The sequence below is a fragment of the Balaenoptera acutorostrata genome, chromosome 16 (assembly GCF_949987535.1).
Source record: "Balaenoptera acutorostrata chromosome 16, mBalAcu1.1, whole genome shotgun sequence".
Taxonomy (NCBI): Eukaryota; Metazoa; Chordata; class Mammalia; order Artiodactyla; family Balaenopteridae; genus Balaenoptera; species Balaenoptera acutorostrata.
The window spans coordinates 26,688,051-26,708,095 of NC_080079.1; the positions used below are offsets into that span (position 1 = coordinate 26,688,051).

General features: G+C 49.0%; 1 protein-coding gene across 4 annotated transcripts in view; it reads right to left on the reverse strand.

The window, feature by feature from the left end:
* Window positions 1–2,289: 2,289 nt before the first annotated feature.
* WBP1L (WW domain binding protein 1 like) overlaps window positions 2,290–20,045 on the reverse strand; it is a 59,034-nt gene continuing 41,278 nt past the window's right edge. For all 4 annotated transcript variants that reach the window (XM_007187228.2, XM_007187230.3, XM_028167768.2 and 1 more), the window contains 3 exons: window positions 15,860–15,962; window positions 7,393–7,554; window positions 2,290–5,964 (listed from right to left, as the gene is read on the reverse strand). In XM_007187228.2, the coding sequence (XP_007187290.1) occupies window positions 5,228–5,964; window positions 7,393–7,554; window positions 15,860–15,962 (1,002 nt within the window). In that variant the 3' untranslated portion in view covers window positions 2,290–5,227. The remainder of the gene's footprint in view (window positions 5,965–7,392; window positions 7,555–15,859; window positions 15,963–20,045) is intronic.

Genomic DNA, 20,045 nt, shown 5'->3' on the forward strand with positions numbered 1-20,045 from the left:
AATAATTACAGTCCATACTTCAGAGGGCTGCTTTGAGGCTAAAATGAGAAAACGTAGGTAAGATGCGTATACGAGACCTGGTGTTATATAAACAGTCAATAAATAAAATAAGGACAAATTAAAATCTTTTTACTATCAGCTTACCTCTCCAGCTTCATCTCCTGTCACTTCCCAGAATGCAGTTACCTAGAGGGATTAAATTGCTCAAAGCTTTAGACATGACACCGCACTCTCCTGTTTTAGGCATCCTATGCTTTTTTGTCCTTCTCACACAGTAGGCACTCAATAATCTGCCAATCAAACGTTTGCCTGGAATTCCCTTTACACCTTTCTCCACCTGGCAAGCTCAGTTTAGAAGTCCCTGCTCCAGGAAGACTGCCCTGAACCCACAGGTGGGCTACATTCTCTTCCACAGCATCCTGTACACACATGCTTCGTGGTATTTACCAGGCGCTACTAAAACCGTTCATGTGTCCTTCTTCCTCACTAGAGCATTATTAGCTCTTCTAAAGAGGGGCCAGGTCTAAGGCATATCTGCATCCCCAACACTTGGCACACAGTAGGTGCTCCATAAATGCTCAGCTCTTAAGGCCAGCCACTTGTCCCAGCTGGAAACTGCATCCCAAACACCTCCCAAGACCCACTACCCTTCCCAGCAGGTTCAAGTTTCCAGCAGGTTCAGTCAACAGTCAGCCAAACCCATTTCCTGCTCCTCCTGAGTTAAACCTTGGTTTTTGCCCCCTGGCTGAAAATAGAGGAAACTGGAGAAGGGGGAGTTTCTTGAAATTCCTGTTCATCAAAGCTACTGTTTCCTGCTTCAAGGCATTAGTACTGTCTCCACCTGAACCTGGTCACCTGGGGCAGTAGAGACAGCAAATGCTGTACCTTGTTAGAGAAATCAGGAACTCAGTGACCCAGGAGCCTGGGGTGGGCCCTATACACCTAGGCAGTAAGCGTACACGTACAGCCTCTGGTATGCAGCTTGTAAGAGTTGTACCATTTTGTTTTTGTGCCACTCAGACATTAGCTTAAAGAAGGTGAGAATGAGGTACTCTGCCAGTTCTTTCCTGTGGCTTTGGATCAGAACTGTCTTTCTAGATGCTAATATGGCTCCCCTAGGGTTGCCTAGAGGAGCCCAACAGTTTAGAAGGAACTAGGCAGAAACCATCCCACTGGAGTCACTGAAGGGCCGAGGCTGTGTCCTCTGGCCCAGGGTCAGATGGGGGTGGGCGCACACCTGGCTTACACTGGACTCTCAGACACCACAGGGCTGACTGCTGGGCAAACCCAAGGGCTAGAGAAGACAATGCTTTCTGCCAGCATCCACTGCTGGCCCATCAGTGAGCGCTCCACCTGGGGAGGCAAGAACTCCTCACGGGAGGGTTCTGAGGATGCTCATCATTCTGCTTTGCCCACCTGCATGCGGCCCAAAGAGAAGTCTTGCTGGGTGGGGGCAGAAGGCTGTTCCTTCCCACAGCCTTGGAGCGGGGACCTGACACCTGACTCAAAGTGCTAAGAGAACAGTCTTAAGCAGAGGCTAAAATGACAACGAGTCTTAGGAAAGGCTCACGGGCCCACGATGGCAGATGTTGGCACACCGGTGGCTCCCGCATCACCTAAAAATCAGTTCTGAGGCGCCTGCCTGGAATGCAAGCCCTAAACTGCCACCCCCGACTCCTCAAGCTTCTCTGAAACAGTACTGCTCACTTCGTCTCAACCCGCCTCACATCGCCAGTTAGCTATTTCACATGAGTTTGTTTTGTCCTCTCCATTATAATTTAACTTCTAGAGGGCAGGGGCCTTGTCTTACACATTTCTTCCACATTCTCCTCAGCATCCAGCACAGTACTGGGCACCAAGAGGGGACTCCAAAACAAGTATTTCGTGTGTTAAATTCCGAGGCCAAGCGCCCATCCACAATTCTATCTTATCAATAGAAGAGATCTCCAGGAGGGCTTGCTTCCTTTTAAATGCCATGTCTTAGCTTTGGAGTCTCTGACAAAACTTGTTTCTGTTTTGCGGGCTCTGGTTTTAACCTGTCTGTGGGACTTTACAAGGTACTCGGAAATATTATCCTGGCAGAGAGAGGGTTTGGGTGGAAAGGCCTCGGGACAGAGAGTGCCCTCGGCAGCCATTACCCAGCTTGCCCTCGGCCCAGGAGCCTGTCCTCAACTTCTCTCAGCCTCTGTGGGGAGAAGGCAAGAGCACTTGCAGTGAGGAATCTCGAGGTGCGACTCCCTGAAGTCTGAGGAGGAAAAAGGAACAAGCGCTGCGAGGAAAACAGAGCAGTCGAGTTTCGGGGATCGATTTTATTTGGGCTTCTCACAGTGGTTAGAGCCACTCCGTCTTCAGAACAATCACAGCACAGGAAATGCGTCACCGAGACTGCCCAGAAAAGTCTGACCAGCTGAATGTTATTGCTTAAAATACACACATTCACAATAACTGACAGAGGGTGATGTGCCTCACACGGGAATGTGCATTTGCAAATCTTCCGACTGTAGCACCAAACCCTCGACCAACCCCTTTCTCCTCGTTCACCTGGAACACCAGACTCCCTCCAGTCTCCCCGGCCCCCTCACGAGTCCTTCAGCTCCCTACTTGCGTCTTGCGTCACACGGGGCAGCCTTGTGTAGCAGGGGCCAGGCTGTGACGCTGGACTCAAGCCCAGCTCCACCCGTTGCGTTTTCTTCTTCTCGTGCCTTCTGGGTTGGATGCTGCAGTGAACCCAGCAGTAAACACGTGGACCAGTTCCCCACTCTGACTGGAGAAGGAATCCTGAGAGGGCCAGAATCCATCCCTTCGACCAGTTAACTCAAGCAGGGTTCATTTTGGTAAAACTTGATCTCCTTTGAGACACTTCAGTGAGTTGTTTGAGACAAAAAAAAACAAAAAACAAAAACCAAAAGGTGGCAGGAAAGGCATCTGAGGGCTGTGGCACACTTCTGCCCACTCTCGCCACACACCGGCCACGCGCTGGACCTCAGCAGAGGGAGGTAAGCCCTATGGCACTGTGGTGGCCGCCAAACCCTCCTGGCAATTCTGGGCAGAGTTGACGTCTGGGCCACAGCCAGTCCGAGCTTGACACTGAAGATCCAGCCCAGCTTCTGTCTGAGGTTCCACCCTGGCCTTCTGTCCGAGCGGCTGTGGACACCCCCGGGGGCTGACGCCGAGGGCCAGGCACAGCCGAGGGAGGCAGACAAGCTCAGAGCACGTTTCCGTTTACAGGGAGCAGAACACAGGCCTCTGAGTGTCCACGGAGCAATGTGCAAATTGCAGTGATGGGTAGAGTAAAACCTCTACTTGGAGCACAGTATCTCTGGCAAACGTGGGGACTGCCGCCGACAGCGCTGCTGAGTTCACCCAAGTGCACAGTCAGACATTTGCTCAGTAAACAGTAAATGCGTAAAATAAATTACCTTGAGAGGGCCGCGCCTGCTCCAAACGTGTGGGTAACGTGAGCAGAGTGGCTGCCGTTCAAAGCGTATTCACAGGAAAACAGGGCTGGGGGCTCACACACAACGGACAGACACATACAGGTTATCCAAAAAGTCACTGTATACGGACTGCACTTTGTTCAACGTGGATTTTGGTTTTGTGGACTCCAAACTCAGACACTCGTTCACCTCACAGCCTTGGATTTGTCTATTTTGTGTGTGTGTGTGTGTATATACATATATACACACATACACATATATACGTGTGTATTCATATATATATACATATATATACCTTCCTTTCTTACCATAACATCAATGCCTAGTCTGAATGTCATTGTTCAAGAGTGGGGGAAGAACCAAACTCTTCATATGAACAGGGCTGGACAGGGAATGTTAGTTTCAGCAGTTTGCTTTCTCCATTCAGATTATTCCTATCAAAGCTCAACTGGTTTTTGAAGCCAAACTACAATAATAAGGATCCTGTGGTCCTTCAGGATGGCTGCCTTCACCCTCCTACCTGGGCCACTTAGACACTTGACATAGGCTACAAAAATTAGTTACCCCACTCAAGGCGGGGCGGAGCAGGGAAAGGGCACAAAAACCACAGATAACCAAGGCATTTTTTCCAAATGGTCAGTTTGAAATAACAAACAAATAAACAAAACAGCTTACTCAGAATCTAGAGAAAATACTGTGTGAGAGTCAGGCTGCGGGACCGCCCTTTCTCAGGTCCCACAGCCTCCTCATTTGTTCACAGAGAACAGTGAGACGTGAAGGCCGGCAGACGTGTGCTTGGGACGGGGGAGGGTACTGATCACCTGTGGGCACAGATCAAACGGCAGAGATGCGGAAAGCTGCACCTCTATCCGCTGCCACAGCGCAGGTCCTCCTGCTCACCGCAGAAGTTCCAGAGAGCTCCCACCCAAGCCTGCACACAAAACATCTCCTTCTGGCTCAACTGTAGCCAGGACTCTGAAGGCCAAGTTGGGAAAAAGCCACAAATTTTCCTTTTCCAAAACAGAATTCTTGCCTGCCCACTGGTCAAGTTCTTATTTTCAGCTCACTTCTGTTGTTGTTGGTTTTTTTTAAAAGAAAAAAACCAAAGAGAAGGCAGGTGTAATCTTCCACACTTGAACCAGTCCGCGGCCAGCCAGAACCTGCTGGGAAGGGGCCCCTCCAGGATGCATCGTGCCACCTCGATCTCGTCACCTGGAATTTGAGAGCACAAGCCCTTTACCAACCCGCCACGCGACCGCCGGTCAGCTCTCATCCTCCCACAGGAGGAGCCCAATTCCGGCTCCGGAGACACTGGCAGCGAGGGGCGACAATCCCCGGACCACTGGGGCTTCACCCAGGGCTGAGACCTGCCACCTCTCTGACTGAGACGCGGCGAGGTTCTCATCAACTCACACCAGAACATGAATCCACTCCATCACCAAGAGTCACCTCAGGGCACAGTCTCATCCCCTCCTTGGGGGCTTCTGAAACGCACATCTCTCTGACCCAAGCAGGTAGTGACACGTGACTTGAAAAGAGGTAAAGGGGAACAACGGGGTGGGGTATGAGGAATGAGTCACAGGACAACTTCTCGGCCCTCCGTGACACTGTGTATCTATGGGGGGCGAGGCATCCACACCCCAAACTGTACCTGGAGATGCAGGAAAACGCAGGAGCAGAGGGGAAAAAAAAAAAAAAAAAAAAAGGAACACAGTCACTTAATGCTTCTCTCATGGTTCTCCCCTACCCTGGTTGTGTCGCCAAGTTCTTGGGCGCAGGCAGGGCCTGCTCTAGCTGGGGGAGCTGCTGCTCTGGGAGTTTGGGGAGTCCTGCTCGTTGATGGTGTTCAGCAGCAGGCAGGCAGGCAGCCGCGGCAGGTGAGGGTGCCCGGGCTCCCGGGCCTGCTCCTCGGAGGACTGGCAGAGCCCTTCCTCCTCGTCGCCAGGCGGCCGCACGTGGCAGCTGTCGCAGAAGTCCAGGGGCCCGTCCAGAGCATCGTCGATGAGCGCGTTGAACTCTTTGAGGTCGTCATCGTGGTGGCCCCGGTTGCACACACACACCTCGATGCCCGAGTCACCTGTGAAGCGGCGATGTCTGCCGGGCGTCTTGTCTTTGCTGTCAGGGAGGGCGCCGCCCTGCTCGGAGCTGTACTCTTTCAGCAGCTCCTCCTTACATTCGGAATCCTTGTCCAGGAAGGCCCCAGGGTCCACCTCCCCCAGGCCGGCCACAGAGCCGCTGGGCTCCATCCCGGGGGCTTTGGTGGCTGCTGGGTCTGCTGGCACGTCGGAGGGCTCAGGGTCAGCGATGCTCGGGGGTCGCGTGCTGCTTCTGCTGGGCCCAGACAAGGGGCTGCTCTGAGCCCCCTGGGAGCCCCTGGTGGGGTCGGCGCCCGGGGGGCTGCCGCCTGTAGGGCCACACTGCGCAGGCAGCTGCTGCTGGAGCTGGAAGGCACTGTATGGTGGGGGAGGAGTTGGAGGTCGGTTCACCACTTCCTCATAAGGAGGTAGTAAATAGTTTGGCAAAAACCCTAAAATGGGGAGGTAGGGAGGAGAAATTACTGCACTGGCAATTGTTCTAGGACAGACTGCAGGCTCACACTAAGCATATGTCTCGTCCCACCCCCAGCATACCCACCGAGGGACGGCTACAGCTCTCAGGTGCAGGCAGGGCACAGGGCTGTGAACGACTTTGCAGAGAAAGGGGGGCAGATTGGGAGTGACAGATTCTAGCTTCTGGAAATCTGAGAGCTCCTAAAGCTGCTTCACAGGCAAGGACTTCTGCTTGCCTGGAGTTAAAGCAGAGGGTTCAGCAAACGTGGTGAATGGCCAAGAGAGTTCTGCCTGGAAGGGACCTGTTTTCCACATGCACGTCAAGTCTCATGTTTCTAGCTCAGACTGTGTCCTCCATCTGCATCCCATAGGCCTCAGGGTCGGGGACCCTAAGTTAAGACTTTCCAGATGTATATCATGAAGAGAGCCTTTTTCTGGGAGGCTGGAAAACTGTGTTGCCTCTCACCCTAGTGTGACAAGAGGTGGTCTGGAAATACACACCAAACCTCATCCTGACTCGCATCGAGAGCGGGTGGCTTACCAGTAAAGGGCGAGGGGCCTGTCATCAACAAGGCTTGTTAAGAACATGCCAGGGGAGTTATTTTTTGCTTTGAGGCACAGATGATCTAATTGTAACAGTAATTGCTAGCATTTATTGAGCACTTACTATATGCCAGGCACTGTGCTAAGCACTTAACTCTTCTAGGTGTGGAATTCCAAATTTATGACTACTTTAGTCTGTAGAACACACTGCAGAATGGCTTTGGACAGGCTGCACTTCTGGGCCTCCACCGACCACTCGAGAGATCAGTGAGTGTAAGGAACCCCAGGGAGAGGCTTCCCTGGTGGTCCAGTGGTTAGGACTTGGCGTTCTCACTGACAAAGGCCCGGGTTCAATCCCTGGTCAGGGAACTAAGATCCCACAGCATGGCCAAAAAAAAAAAAAAAAAAAAAGGAACCCCAGGGAAGTCAGGTGAGTGTGCCCTTCAGTGAGTCACCGAGTTTCTTGGTTCTCAGGAAGTCCCAGTGCTACCCCCCACCGCTGCCCCTTTTGTAGCAGCCTCTGCTCAAGCATAGCACACGGCAGGAAGCAAAATGGGGGGATTTCAGGCCACTGACCTCTAAATCTCAATTCATTCACATCATACACCATACCACCACCTGCCTAAAAAAATCTGCCTAAACTAAAGGAGCGGAGATGTAGTCAGAACCCAGCTGGTGTGGACTGGAGCGGCCCAGTGGCTGCCAGGAGCTGCATCCACAGCACTGGCTCCTCGGCGCTAAAGGTGCGCACCCCCTTGTTCCCACACTTGTGAGACCCTGCTCTGTGCGGGACAAGGAGGCCAACCCCCTGTACCCACAGTCTATGTGTCCTGGGCCCCGAGGGTGGGGTTTTGTGTACGTACTGAAATAAAATGGCAGCGCTGAGTAATTGTGGGCTTCCCGGTAGGCGATCAGGTTGATTTCATGTTGCCGCTGTTGGGCCTGAAGGCGGTGCTTGGCTCGGCGGTGGTGGCACACGCAGCAGCAGCTCAGGATGATGATGATGGTCCACACGAGCCAGAACCCTGGGGGCAGGGAGGCGAGACAGAGAGGCGTGGGCACACCATGAATGCCAGCTGGAGGGGCTGCTCTCGGCACAAGGAGGCCCAGGGACACTGCGCGCCTGGTCGAAGCTGGCACTGTTGGCCCTTGCCTGGTGAAGTTACATTTAGAACCTGTGATCAATTTTCATGTTTGTACCAGAGTGAAAGACATGTGGGGCGGAAGAGGGCAGAAATGTAAGAATGGTGATCGTAAAAGAGGTCACTCACTCCGGGGCACCTCCAGGGCTCCTGGGGTAAGGGAAGAATGCCAAGGCATCTGTGCAGCACTACTGGTCCTCCCATATTTTAGGTTTGGGGGGCATTAAGTATGCTTACCTTTTAGGACAGTGTGCCCTTCCTATCTTAAGAGATCTCTGAGAAAATGCCTCAGCCTCTCTTGGTGCCCACCTCCCCACTCCAGCCCTGCTCAGGCCCACAAGGACGGCTCCCAAGCTCCCCACCAAGAGCGAAGAGCCCCTCAGAATCCCCACATCTCAGCAGATGAGCGGTTGCAGGGGGCCTCGGAGGGGCTACCTGATAAAATTTTTTTCTCTACCATGTCGCCTCCGTCACACAAGAGTCACTGAAGTTAGAGGTGGAAAAATTCTAGTTTCCTCAGGCCCATTTCTTCCCTGGAGAATGTAAACAACTTCCTCTGCTCTTGACATAATCCGGTACAATTCCATCTCCCACCATCACGAACAATCCACTCCCACCTCGCTTTGGCCTGCAGCTGCATTAGACTCGGGACCATCAGAGGCCTCCCCTTCTTCCTCCTGGCTCCAGAAAGGGGTAAAGGAGCAGGGGAGAAGCCTACCGCCCTCTTCCCCAGGCAGATTGTTTCTTCTCATTTCCCACTGTGTTCTCTTGGATCATACTCCGAGAACCCTGGCAAACTCCAGTATAAGACCCCCTCTTCAATCTTCACATGAATACAGAAAAGGCTTCTAATTTTTTTTTTTTTAATGAATGAGCAATTTTGCTTTAAAAAATATAGAGATAGAGAGGGGAAAAAAAGACTGGAAGGAAAAAATAGTGACATTTTAAGTCGTGGGATTATGAGAAGAAATTTTAATTTTCTTCTCCCAATTATTTTTCTTCTTTCAAATTATAAAACTGGAAACAAAGTAAGTTAAAACTTAAAAATATCTACGACTAATTTTATTTTTGCTGGCTTTAAAAAAAATTAACATATTTCTGAATAGGTTTTAAAATTCCTCTGGGAATGTCTTCATACAATGAAATGATATGAATCATTAAAAACTTATTCACAGAATACTATATTTGACATATAAAGATGTTTCTAATATTAAATGAAAACAAAAAGCAGATTACGAAACAGCATAAAATATGACCCCAATTTTTGCTTAAGAAAAAAGTATATATAAATGTCCAGAGGGATGATCAGGAAGTTAGTCATGAGGTTATTCCTGGACAATAGGACAGCAGATTTTCTGGTACCAGCTCTTGTTTTTTGCTTATTGCCGATCAGATGAACATGTACTTCTTTGAAGTAAAAAGAATATTTTTTCTCAATAAAAAAATAATCTGAGGAATAAATTAAGGTTTTTATTAAATGAGAATAGATTATATTATTTTTCATTTGTTCTCTATTCCTGAAGAACTTCAAGTTTTTCCCATTACAAACGTTATGTATATTTTTTATTGTCTGCTTTGTAATTATAAATTTGTGTTTAGAATGTAAGTATTTCTACATCTCTTGTCAGAATGAGTTAATTTCATTTAAAAAAAAAAAAAAAGCCTCCCTCTCCCAGCAAACAGATTTGTAAATGAATAAACCCCTGATTTCTTTTCCTGTTTGAACCAGAATATTCTGAAAGATCCCACTGACATTTAGGGTGTGGCCTCTAGCAACACCCAGGGTGTTTCCTTCTGTCCCCCAGGGGTGTCCGGGCTGAATCTCCCCACAGAGCCACCCCTATGGGGTAAGGCAGGATAGCAGTACAGCCTGCCAGCCCTGGCAGGCTGGCAACACCACTGTGTAACACCTTTGTGTTTTCAGCACATGTCGGTGTTCAACTGAACCTTCTGCTGAGGTCTAGCAACGGGAGAGCAGGTGGAGGACAATGGGCAGAGAATCTCTTCCCCATTTCCCATCAGCAGACAGAAAAACCCCGTTCCTAACCAGAGTTCATAAATGTAAGCTGAAGTCAGAAGTCTCCCTTGTGGTCCTTCCCGGAGTCGCTGCTGACATTTGCTTAACTTAACTTGCACTTCTCTCCTTCCAATGCTCGCCAACTGGAGACTGGACACTGTAAGAGGAGCCCTCAGGGAATGGTTTTGAGGCCAGAAAGGAGCTCTGGGAGTGAACTGGCTTCCCACTGTGGTCCTGTAACATCTCCTCCAGCCCCTACGATCTGTTCAGCTCCCAGCCTCCTCGGGTGGGGTCACACCCGAAGGAAGCGGCACAAATAAGCACAATGCATTCTGCTGAAGAGCCTGGCTCCAAGCGTATTTTAGAGTCAAGTCTAAAAGATTCTGGGCTAACCACTTTTTTATACTACCCAGCATCATCTCACAATCCTTTATACTTCTGTGTTACTTTATAATTTTCAAAGTACATTCTCCCATGAGATAATCAGCACCAAACTCTGCAATTTTTTACCTCCCAAGTCATTTCTTCAACTGTTTCTTACCTAAAGGTAAATTAACTTTTAACCTTAATGCTGCAATATATATGATCTAAGGCAAAACTTCTCAGCTATATTATGACGGGCTTTTAAAAAAAATAAAGTTATTTATTTATTTATTTTTTGCTGCGTTGGGTCTTCGTTGCTGCGCATGGGCTTTCTTTTTAGTTGCAGCAAACGGGCTACTCTTCGCTGCGGTGCGCGAGCTTCTCACTGCAGTGGCTTCTCTTGTTGTGGAGCACAGTCTCTAGGCGTGCGGGCTTCAGTAGCTGTGGCACACGGGCTCAGTAGTTGTGGCTCGCGGGCTCTAGAGCGCAGGCTCAGTAGCTGTGGCGCTCGGGCTTAGCTGCTCTGCAGCATGTGGGATCTTCCCAGACCAGGGCTCGAACCCATGTTCCCTGCACTGGCAGGTGGATTCTCAACCACTGCACCACCAGGGAAGCCCTATAATAGGCTTTTAATAAGAAATATCTCAGGCACTGGTTTTTATGTTGGCCACATATTTCTGGTTCTCCCCCTTTCTGGCATGTGGGTAGGCTTGAACTTCCTGGCGCCATTATGATTGTGACACTTTGAGGCAGCTTCTAACTAATAAATTGAGATTGGAAGTGACAGATGTCACTTAGAGGCCAGAACATTTCTTGCTGATGTGAGACCCTCTGTTAGTCTCCCTTCTGCCATGGCAAGCCATAACATTCCAGATAGTGACTTCAGGGTCAGTCTGGCCCCAGGGGATAAAGAAGTAGGAACAAAGCTCTCATCCAACCTGTGATGGACATATAGCGTGAGTAATAAACCTGTTGTTTTAGGGCCACTAGGAGTTTGGACTTATTACTGAGCATAACCTCTCGCCTATCCTGACTGATGCAGTATCTTTATAGGTTTTTCTGGGGGAAAGGATTTAAAATGTTCATCAGATTCTTAAGAGAATTCTTATTCCAGAAAAAGCCTGAGTTCTATTGAACTAGAAGTATAATAGAAAAAGAGGTCTTTTTTTTTTTTTTAAGGAGAAATGAGGCAGGGTAGAAGGAGGCTGGGGGAAGAAATGAGACAAGTGGAAGGCATGCCCTTGGCAGAGTTACCCCAGTTATATCGAACAGCACCAGAAAACACATGTTTACTGAAATTCCATCAGCTGCTTCTGTTCATGTGGTATCATGGGTAGAAAAACTCTCCCTACCACGTACCACTTATATGACGTGATATAAAATCTCAAACTGAGTTTTGCATTTCTAATATAGTATCACAAAGTGATAGTGTGGATCAAAACTAGGAGAAAACTAACTTGGGGGCAGAAGGGGCCTAGTGGGGTAATGAGGCATTAGCACAGGTCCAGAAAAGGCCCCTAAGGACTGGTCCAACTTGATGGAGTTAATGTGGGAAGACAGAAGGCATTCTTGGTTTGACCCTCACAAAACGGATGCTATTGGCAGCTATTCTAGTCAAAGCCGTGTCCCATCAGCTTTAAAAGGGGGACCGTCCAGACTAGTACCTATGGAGTTGTACAAACTTCTGATCTTTTCACTAGATTTCACAAACAAGGAGGAAAGTTTTAAAAAGGAAAACCTACTGAAAGAGCCACACAGAGAAAGACAGAAGCATGCCCTCCTCCCCAAACACACACCTACCCACAGATTACATTCCCCACTGACCTTTGAAAGCTGTGACCTCATGGTGGGGCGCGTTTGTCATGCTAAGCAAAATGGAAAACATGTTTTTAAAAACAATCACAGTCCAATGTAGGAACTGAGTCATGAGCCCCAGAGCTCACTATAAACTTGGGAAAACACCACTCCCCAACTGGCAGGAAATTCCTCATTAGGAAGCCAAAGTATACTGTCAACTAGCTCTCCTTCTACCCCACAGGATGGTGGGTGACCTCCCTGGCCCCTGATAGCTCTTAGCAGGAGCTCCTGACACTGCCGCTGTGGAAAAAGGACTGAATTTGGGAAATGAAGACTTTAGAGGACTTGCAACTTCATCAGAAAGACTGGACAAGTTTCATTTCCTAGCTTTATGACCTTGATCATTTTGTCTTTACTTCCCTCATCTGTAAAATGGGAAGAATAATGGTTTCTACCTACTTGGTCATTGTGAGGATAACCGAGTTAATATCTGTATGCAGAGTACTCAAGCATGCACATTCGAGACCTTTCACGACCTGGGCCCACCACCCTTCCAGCCTGGCACTGAAGAGTTCAGGAAGGGGGTAGCTTTGTGTGAGGCACACTGACCCCACTACTCAGCTGTGACCGACTGACCGGCTACTTAACACCCCTGGTCCTGAGAAACAGGATATGTGTACCTGGCAGGGTTTTATTTGGGGCGGGCTGAGCTGACGTGTGTGAAGACCTTAATGAGCGCCAGGCACATGGCAGAGTTCTATGCACGTCAGCACCCTCATCTCCCCTGGGCGAGCCCCACAGCCCAGCCCCATGGCCACAGGGGAAAGGTTAATGAGATGCATGCTCTCTTCTTTCCCATGAGGCCTTGACCTATGGTGTTTGATATTCCTCGGCCTGGGAAGTCATTCTACCCTTCTCCATGTGCTTAAATCCTATCCACCCTTTAAGGCCTACCTCAAATGCCACCTCCTCCATGCAGCCTGCCTGAATCCTGTCCAGCTAAAGCAAACTCTCCTGGTACATACATCGCAGTCCTGGCACGTACACTCCACTCTCTATTTTGCATTACTAGTGAGGCACATTGTCTTATCTCCTCTCTCTGCTCAGAGACTCCCTTCTTGATGGCAAGGATTCTGTCTCCCCACACGCTCTAACACAGAAGAGGCCACAGCATCCAGTAGGAACTTGTTAGAATTGCAAATTCTCAGGTCCACCTCAGACCTACTGAATCAAAATCTCTGGGACTGGGGCCCAGAAATCTGTGCTTTAATAAGCCCTCCAGGAAATGCAGATGCTTGCCAAAGTCTGAAACCACTGGAATAAGAGTTTGCTGAATAGATGATCGAATGATGACTGAAAGTACAAGTGCCGTGAAAATGCATGGGATGATAATAATAATAATGGCCAGGTTCTTATAGCCTCAGCCACGGCAGTGGTAAACAGGACCCTCACTTCCGGACTGATGCAGACCCAGGAATGACCCCTGGCTTAACGTTACAAGAGACTGAAAAGACACGGGAGTAAGGGCGCTGGCTGAAGCTTAAGGTCTGTGTGTACTTGTGTGTCTGTGTAAAGTGGGCTGTGTGTGTGTATGTGTGTGTGTGTGTGTTTGAGACAGTCCTCAGCACACAGGAAAATTCAGCTAAGTAGTGGTATGAGGGTTGGCGGAAATGGCATTTGTTTTTCCGTGAGGCCTTCCCTGTAGGCAACTATGGTTAAAGAGGTACTTTGACAAAAACCCTGCCAAGGATTTCCTGGCTGAGATTTTTTTCCTTCCAAAGGAAAGAGACAAAAAGAATAATGCAAAGCCCATTACTTTCACATTTCAGGCAAAGTTCAGAGGCAATTAGAGGGAACAGGGTTCAAAGCGCAAAAAGCACAGTTCTGATGAGAGCTGAAAGGGCTCATTCCTACGCTCGACCTCCCTCCTCTACACATCAGGCCGAGGCCAGGCCCCTAAGAAGGAGGAAAACCAAAGAATTCCGAGAGGGGCGGAACACTCACTGGGCATCTTCGGACCAAAAAGCCATTTCTGGGCACAGACAAGAGGAAGTTTGGCTTTTACAGTCTCCGTCCCCCCAGAGTTTGGGAAGCATGGGCCAACTTGTACAGGGGTGAGTCTTTCCTCCCCGTCCAGACTCTGGTCTCTGTCTGGCCTTCTCCTTTCCCCGGCTGACCACAACTGGAGAGGTGATGAGCCACTGTGCAGCTCTTCCCCTGGCTTTCTTCAGGCCCTCGGGACAGAGTGCCTGGTTCCCAGACTGCCTGCCACCCTGCCACCTGGGTCTCCCTGTCCCAGCCACCCCACCCCCAGCCCTGGCTTTGGTGACCCAATTCTGGTGGCTACTGAGTCTGCTCTGCCAACAGCCCAGGAGGCTCTGTCAATCTGAGATGGGGGCCATCAGCAACTCCATTCTTTCCGCAACTGATGCCGCCTGGGCCGGGCCCCAGAAAAACAAGCTGCAGCTCTGTGGCTTTTTGGCAGCCCAGCTTCAACTTTTGTTTTAACAAGGGGTGGGAGGGAGAATTTGAGCCCTGTGGTTATCTGCATTTTGAAACATTTAAACACAGTCTGTCCACCTGCCTGGCACTTTGTGTTTCTCTAGTGAGTCCCTCAGCCCCTCCCCTTCTAAAATAGCACCAACAACTCCAGGCCTGCCTTTGCTGCTGCTTATATAATACTTGCAGGACTGGCGGGGACATCTTGAACCCTGTTCTCTCCTTGGGGAGGAGTCTGCCCTTAACCACCCCTGAGCCAGTCCTCAAAAGGGAAGGACAAGAGTGAGGAGAGGTCCTGTCTGTAGGACCCACTCCCACTGGCTGCAAGATCCATTTGCATTTAGAGGGAGAGGCTTCCCAGCCAAGAGTCTAATTTCCTTTCCATTTCAAACAATAGCCCTTCTAGCTGCTTTCTGACCATATCACTGATGTGGGGGGGAATGGGGAGATCAGAAAGGAGAAGGGGGAAAAGGGAAGAGATGGTGGTGATGGTAAGGACATGGTTGACCAGCAAGCACAAAGTCTGTTTCCAAATGGAGGGAGTGATGGGGACTTAGAATTCTCTGGTGAAACAGTCTACCGTTTCCTCTAGCAACAGACAGTTACGAGAACCACTGCACGCTGGTCACCTGGCAACTCTCTGCCCTTAGGACCCTCACATCCTCCCCTTCTTTGTCTGGCATCCTACAGTGTCTCGTCTGAGTTCCAAGAAGATTAGAGTACAAAGGGCTTTAGTGAACTCTCCAAGCCTGGGTCATTCCCTGAAAACCACGGCAATGTCACCACCCTTGTGCAACTCTGGAAGGTGCAAGTGATCCTGGCTGCCACCAAGCAGTGGCAAGACGAGGATTGTCTCCACATGGCACTGAGCTGACAGCAACAGGTTAGGTAGACTGGAGAAGCCTCTAGACACTTCAGTTTGTGATCTGGGGAAGGAAGAAAAGGGGCTGAACCTCTAGACTCCTTCTCTCCAGGAGGGCTCTGTTGGCAAGGACCTAGGGAAAGATTATCCCTTTGAGAGAGACCCTCAGAAACAGAGGCAGCTCCTTGATGATCTCTGGGGAATTCTGGAAGCCTTGGTGCTTCTTACAAGAAAATGGCATTACAGCATTCACAGCAGCTTGGCTGCTGCAAACCTCTCTTTGCAAAGATGGCGAGCCTGGGCACCTGGGCTGGCCCATGAGAGGAGGTAAGTTGTTGTCACTGCTCGGCACACCCTGGAGAGGGCATCAAAGAGAACCCCATTCAGGAGATTCTGCAGCAGACCTGCTAACCGCAGCTTCTTAAGAAGTCTCAGACCATGTTCTCCAGTCTTTAGCGCATGGTGTCCGAAGAGCACCAGAGCTCTCCTCCTCTACAGAGAGACCGCTTCTAGAACCTGGAAGCAGATTCTGCTCACCAACACTGCCACCAAGAGAATAAGAAAAGGGCTGACCAGACTATGGTTTCCCAATGAGCAGAGGCGGTAACCGAGACCCTGGGATGCCAAGACATCCCCAGGCAAGGACTTACACCAGAGTTCATAGTAGTAGTTGCAGCACTGAGACTGTCCACAGCAGTGTCCTGTGTCACAGATGTAGCTTTGATTGTTGGTACCCACGCAGGTTTCCTTATCCTAAAAGAAATAAAAAAACACTGTAGTATATTAAATTATAGCTTTTAAACACTACTTTTCTTCTCATCCTCCTCTTACTGATCGCCTGCCCACCTTCCACCAAAATGGTTTGTACCAATGTTTACTGAGAGAAAGGGAGGGAGGGAGGGAGAGAGAGAAAGAAAGAAAGAAAGAACCACACAACAACAGCAGAGTTAAGAAAAATAATATGGTTTATTAAAGGGGGAAGAGGATTCAGTACACAAAGCCGACTGGTAAAGAGCAGAGTTCTCCTTGCTTTCTTTATATCTAAGCAGAAACACTCCACGTTCTGGTGCTAAACTCAGCCAGTAAGAAGGTGGTGATTCTCCTGTAATAGGCTGTATATTTTAAATAAATCCGGTTTCTCTGTGAAAGTTCCCAGAATAATGAAGGCAGCACGTATTCTAGGATTGGCATCTGGTCAGTCAGTCCATCTTCCCTTCAGAACACATATCTCCAAGGTTAATTACAGTGTGATTCAAAAGAAGGCTAAAAATCTTGCTACTAAAATTCTTTCAATCTTAAGAAAAGGGGTGGGGCTTCCCTGGTGGCGCAGTGGTTGAGAATCTGCCTGCCAATGCAGGGGACATGGGTTTGAGCCCTGGTCTGGGAAGATCCCACATGCTGCGGAGCGACTAGGCCCGTGGGCCACGGTTGCTGGGCCTGCGCGTCTGGAGCCTGTGCTCGGCAACAGGAGAGGCCGCGATAGTGAGGCCCGTGCGCCGCGATGAGGAGTGGCCCCCACTTGCCGCAGCTGGAGAGGGCCCTCGCACAGAGGCGAAGACCCAACACAGCCATAAATGGATAAATAAATAAATAAATTAAATTAAAAAAAAAAAAAAAGAAAAGGGGTGACTTGCTCAGGTGACCTAGTCCAATTTCAATTTGCTAGATCTTTTTTTGCTTACCAAATGATCTCTTAATAATCTTGACTGAATCTAGGATTCACACTGTCCCTTGTCAGGGACAGCTACAGAAAGGGCACCGCTGAGTAACCATCTAGCATTTTGCCAAATTCTATTCACAGCACTGGTGGAGAGGGATGGAGGTGGAAAGGTTTTTTTTATATTTCGTAGTTAAGATATGAAATACCCCACCGGCTGACCTAAACTTCAGCCTCAAATGTCCTCTGGGTCACAATGCATATGATGAGACCTAGAAGATCTGGCTTTCAACATTTCTTTGTTCTAAAGAAGTAACACATGCAGTGACTGGACACGGTCTTTGTGCCAAGCACTGGGTTGGGTACGAGGAATACAACGATGAATAAGAAATTGTCCCTAACCTCAAGAGGCACAGAGCTAGGAAGGGAAAAAACCTTGCTCAGCAAAGAAACTAAAACCACAGTATTATATGTGCTGCTACTCAGGCTGACCCTGCCCACAGTGTACATCCGGGTGGACGTCTGCCAGTGGAAACTCAAGTCACAGGGTCGGTTCCTGTTCTCTGGGTCTTGCTTTATACTCCACTGTCTGTTTGGCCAAGGGTACAAACAAAGCACTCCAGCGACTGTCTACAGGGCTAGAGGCTGGGCACTTGAAGCCACGAGGACAAAAGAAAGTGCACGGCTACACCCCAGATCCCTGGCTCAGTGCATGTTTCCACCACATCCTCAGGTGTTTCCTGGTCTTTAAGAGTCTTACACCCTGCTGTAAAGGGGTTTAGGAAGAAGGAAACATGGGAAGGGCATTTGTCGACTCCGACAATGAGGGTTTCACAATAGTACTGCAAACAGAGTTCTTCCTATCTTTGCCTTCCTGTGTCCGCCATAAGTAAAATGGCACACATAGCAGGTGGCTGTCCAGTGGGATGTCTCCTCTGAGGCCTGACGCGTGTGGAGAAAGCAGATCTGTGTTCGTTGCTTTTGCTAGAACACACCCTCTCCCTCTTGGCTTCAGAGCAAAACACTGCTTTCCTAAGGACATCAAAAAGTTTCTCCCAAGTTTACCAGGCCCTGAAATGTCATTCTTCTGGCCTGGTTCACAACAGCACAGTTCAAACTGTCCACATAGTTTCTAAAAGAGGCCGCGCTGCCTACACTCTGACACATGAAAGAATCCAGGGACACTTCTGCCTCAAGAAAATTCACCAGATGAGGTCCAGGCTCGGAACACAGGGCGGCCAACTGGTCCTCCGTGAGGCATGAAATGGAACGTGTCTGAAATCTAAACAAGTGGCATCCTCATGACCTACTGGTGTCAGCTTTTCTCTTGGCTCTCCCATCCCCCGAGGCAGGAAGCCCAGTGTAAACAGAACCCCACTCTTTTTCCCTGCTCTGCCTCCACTTTCCCAGGGACAGCAGACTGTGGCAACATCATTTAACTCAGTTCCTCAAATACTTTTTACCCAGTGTATCTCATCCCCTGCTTTCCTCCCCCCCCAATAGAGTCCCCAAGTTGCCTGAGATGATCTTGGTTATGGGAACTGTCATTTTCTGCTGCAGAAGGAAGGAAAGCAGGTAGGCAGTTAAAGAAGACAAGATGTGGGTTCATGGACCTTTAGCAAGGAAGACATGAAGGACTAAGAAGGTAGCAAGATGTGAGTGTCATGAGCTCCTCCAGAGAAAGAGACCTTGTGGTATGAAAGGAAAATCCAGAAGCCTTGTGTTTGGCCCTAGCTCTGCCATTACAGAGGAACGGCACTCTGGACAAGTTACTCAATGGCCCTAGAGCTGGTTAAGATGCTCACTCATGTCTCCTTAAACCCAAAGGGTTTATTAGCCTACCCACCTCCCATTCCCTTTGACAGCAGCCTCGAGCCAATGCAAGAGCTCCTGTATCCTATGCCTCCTCTCAGTCACAGCAAAGAACAGAGGTGTGCAAATGTTGCTTGGTGCTCTTCCACCCTTCCCTGTATGAGGAAGTCACCCAAAGGACTTTCAAGGATCTCCAGGCAGCTCAAGATACAAATGGTAAAGATTCAGTCAGATCTGGGTTCAAAGCCCACTTCTCACACTATGCTTATTACAGTGTAACTTGGGTAAATGACTTAACTTCTCTGAGGTCTCAGTATCAACGCTATTCTATGAGCCATTATTGCTGGGCATGAAAGACCATTCAATAAACAGCACTCTGCATTCACTTAGAACTATTTCTCAGAAGAGTAAAGTTCACTGGCAATGTGGGCTGCTCCAGACACATGAAGAATAGAAAAAGGAACTAGAGAGAATGCAATGGAAAGTTCAAATATGAAAAATTCTCAGCACTCTTTATGAGCACCCTTTGCTTTTCTTCCAAGCATCTCCAAGCACTACACACATATTATGTTGTTCAGGCCAAGTCTTGAAGAGTGGGAAGTTAATATCCCACCCCACCCCCCCTTCTCAAGAGTGAACGAGAGAATATATCGTGCCCTCCCTATGGGCAGGAGCTCTGTCTCCTTAATCCCCCTCCCCAACCCCAAGAATGAGCACAGTGCTTGGCACACAAAGGTTTGCTGAATGAAACAATGGCTATGCAGCCTCCGTGAAGGCAGAATGAGCTGGGGTGAATAATACGACTAGTGTATGCTGAGTACCTGCTATGTGCCAGGCACTGTTCTAAATGCCTTACAAGTCTTCCTTCATCTAAACTTGAAAGCACCACTATGAAGAGGGTAGTATAAGAGAATTGAGGTCAACAGAGGCTAAGTCACTTGCTGGAGGCCACACAGCTAGGAAGCAGTCCAATCTAATTCATCTGACTCCAGAGTCTGAGCTTTTAACTATTAAGCTACAGCCTCCTTGGTTTAAGTTATACTTCTTCACTTGCTTTTTACACTTCAGATGCTTAAATAAATCCACTTAAAAGCCCCAAACCAAACAAAATCAACATTTCATCTTTGAGGGAAAAGATAAGGGCCTTGCCCTTGTGGAGCTCTTTGACTTTGGGAACATCTTCTACTTGGCAGTGAGGAGGGGCAACATGCTTGGGCTTCCTCTCTTCTTTGTTTGAAAGGTCATTATTTTCACATACTGATTTTCTGAAAAGCAGAATGGTGTTTGTCCCATTGGGGAACACAGGGCCTTCACTCCTTCCTTCAACATTTACTGAGTACCTATCCTGCACCAGCACTGAACTAGTG